Below are 3,313 nucleotides of genomic sequence, written 5' to 3'. Positions count from 1 at the left end.
TCTCGCTCTCCGATTTAATGGTGGCACCCGTTCCAATTGGCGATGGTAGTGGTGAGTACTGAAACATATCATTCGGCTCATCTTTGACGATGGCTTCTTCCTTCACCGTGATTTGTGAACACTTTGGCTTGCATTTGCACCTGTGGCCAACCAGGCCGCCACTAATACCCTTACATTGAAATGGATTCATTGTCTTCCTGAATAAAACAAGACCATAAAGTCGAGACATAAATAGAGAAATTTCATTAGTCACCTTATATTATTTCGATCAAGCGAATCTATTTGCATAAACAAAATCTGATTGGGGAGCTTGTTTTATTAACTGTGTCAAACACCTTTTGTCCATTCAATTCAATGCAATTTCTTGAAAATACCGATGTATTTCGATGGAAACTTACCTTTTAATTCGCTTCTGCTTGAAATTAGTTCAAATTTATTCCAGATAGAACGTGGTGCTTCTTCTTAAAGCTGAAACAAGCGACTCTTGCTGTACACAATGATACAACGCAATTTATTCACTGTATGGAAAAGGAGGGAAAACGTTGCTTGTATTGGAGATGACAGTCTTCGATATGAAGTTGGCTATTGTCAATTGTCGACGAACTATACAATTTTTTAAATAAAAAAATGTCGTTGATTTTTGGAAAAAAAGGATGAATTAATTTTTGAAAAAGTTAAAATAACTGAAAGTCGGTGCTTTGATACGGTTTTATTGAATTCAATAATTATTGACATTTTTTGACAAATATCTAAAACACTAATCAAAGCTCATCTGCTGTTTGGAAGCTTTGCCGCAATTCCCGGCGAATTGGGCTGAAAAAAGCATATACGCAAACTTTCGTGAGCTGTCACATTGTTTCTGTCATACCAAAAACTATATTTTGATTACTACTTGTTGCGAAATTCATCAAAAATTCAGAAAACTTAGATAAATACGTGTGTTTAATCAATAAATAAACATATTTCAATATCCAAATTAGAATCAAAACTATAACTTTACCGCAGAAAATATCATTTGGTTCGATTTCCTGTCATTCACGAATCGTAAAACGTAAGTACCGCTATCTGCAAAAGCATCGTTGTCCAAATAAAGAAAACCAACGTATTTTGTTCTGTACATCTGTTTCTCATTCAACAGCTCTGCCATCATGTCGAACTCCAAATTACGTGACTACCCCGCCGAATTGCTCTCACGAATTGGAAAAAAGTTGTATCTGAACACCGAATTGGCCGACGTGTACTTCGTGTTCGAAACCAGCGACAAACCAGCCCAGAGTATTCCGGCACACAAAACATTTTTGGCCGCTGCCAGCGATGTCTTTGCCGCCATGTTCAGTGGAGCGTGGATAGAAAAAAATGAAGTGAAGATCACTGATGTGTCGGGGCCTGTATTCAAGGAATTCTTGCAGTTCTTTTACTTCGACCGTGTCACGGTGACCACCGAAAATGTGGCCAAGGTCATGAAATTGGGCCATATGTACGACGTCGCCGAATGTTTGATGGTTTGCGACAAGTTATTGAAACGTAATCTGGATGAAAACAACGCGGTCGAGTGTTACGAATTGGCGATGCTTCTTGAGCAAGAAACTTTGTTGGAATCATGTGAAAAGATGATCGGCTACAACGCCAAAGCGGTATTCCAATCAAATGACTTCCTGACATGTAATGCGAAAACCATGTCGCAAATTGTGAAGCTGAATTGGTTGACGTGCTCTGAAATTGAGCTCTTCGAAGCGTGTATGGCATGGATCAAAGCTGGAAGCAAGCAGGATGTCGTGACAAAACAAATGGTGGAAGATCAACTCGGCGATTCATTCTATGACATTCGCTTTGGATCGATGACATTCAACGAATTTGCTACTCTCATTCCTTCATATGGGGAAATATTTTCGCGTATGGAATATCAAGACATCATTCAAATCATCGCCGATAAGGATTTTCAATCGAATATGTTCAACGGAATTCGTGAACAACGCTCCGAAATAAATCCATGGAATAGAAACATTTTCCCGCATTTGGAAGATCATATTTTATGTCGTTTTCTTTCACTTACCAGCTTATATTATATCAGTAAAATGGAAAAAACAGTGTTCTCAACTAGCTATCCAATTTTCTTGCACAGAATCAAACGTGTTTCGGTATATGAATATAAGGATGGTCAATATCATCAACCAATGACGGGCATGCAATCGGAAGTTACAATTATCGAAATCAAAACCTCAAAAACAGGTGAAGAAATCGTAATGTACCGTGGTAAAACAACCTTGTACCATGCATATTTGCCAAAACCAATTCTCATTCGACCTGGTTATCAATATGAAATTCGGATGAAACAAAATCCAACAAAAAAATTTTGCACCAAATTCCTATTAAAGGAAGAAGTGAAAGTAAATTCGGACATCACCATACGATTCGCCGCTTGTGAAGAAAACAAAGGAAGAGGTCTTATTGAATGTCTTTACTTCTATGTAATTTAAGCGGCCAAATTGATTCTGGTCCATACTCGACAAAAAACCATTTTTAATTTGAAATATAATAAAAAAACTGTCCTTTCAAGAAAACATAGTATTTCATTATTCATACTCATCACAATAATTTCATAAAAAATTCTACAAGAAAGTAAAACAATTAATAAAGATTTTGAACTAATTTTGGTTAGACTTTTTTTAAATATGTTTACCCGATAAAAAATCATAAAGAAAAGCAAACATTTAGGTGGATTTGTTCGACCGTATTTTTAAAGATAATAACGATAAAAGCATTTCCATAATCACAGTAGTGCATTTAAGATTAGATTTAGGAGCCGGGAGGAATCGGTTTTGGTTTTAATCAACAATATTTAGGTCTGAATCTGTTGACAGCTCATTTGTCCATCATTTGTCCATGATCAACAACAGTTTAATGTTCTAGATTTAAGTAAACTTTAGTTTCACATTTGAATAGAAGACGATTTATTTCGATATTTCATTTATTTTATTTTGTGGGTAAGTATAACAAAAGTTCTATTGATTGCTTTGAAAAGCTGTTATCATTATTATTATTTCTTTATTTAACATTAAGACACGTCGATATCAGAAAAACTGAAGTAATGGACTGTTTGCCGATGTTTATTTTTATTGCAACGTTTGTTACTTCTTCAATCGATGGACGTTTTTCATGTGCTGATATGCATGGCATTTTTGACGGAATGTCTTTTTACAAACAGCACATGAAAATGGTTATTCGCCGGTGTGCTTTGATCGCATGTGGAATTGCAAATGGTCTTTGTTAAAACATCTGAATGGGCATAGATAGCAATCGTATCGGCGAACGG

General features: G+C 36.0%; 1 protein-coding gene across 1 annotated transcript; it reads left to right on the top strand.

The window, feature by feature from the left end:
• The first annotated feature begins 1,148 nt into the window (after positions 1-1,148).
• On the top strand, positions 1,149-2,477 carry LOC116350292. The gene has a single exon (XM_031782047.1). It carries the CDS (start codon positions 1,149-1,151, stop codon positions 2,475-2,477), a length of 1,329 nt encoding a protein of 442 aa, XP_031637907.1.
• The last annotated feature ends 836 nt before the right edge of the window (positions 2,478-3,313 follow it).

Source organism: Contarinia nasturtii, unplaced genomic scaffold, assembly GCF_009176525.2.
Source record: "Contarinia nasturtii isolate CC-2019 unplaced genomic scaffold, AAFC_CNas_1.1 Cnas_scaffold_4083, whole genome shotgun sequence".
Lineage (NCBI taxonomy): Eukaryota > Metazoa > Arthropoda > Insecta > Diptera > Cecidomyiidae > Contarinia > Contarinia nasturtii.
The sequence above is the reverse complement of the archived record's forward strand: the minus strand, read 5'-3'. Positions and strand labels throughout refer to the sequence as shown.

What these genes read in the sequence shown, in the direction of transcription:
- LOC116350292 (XM_031782047.1), top strand. Translation starts at nt 1,149, where the DNA reads ATGTCGAACTCCAAATTACGTGACTACCCCGCCGAATTGCTCTCACGA.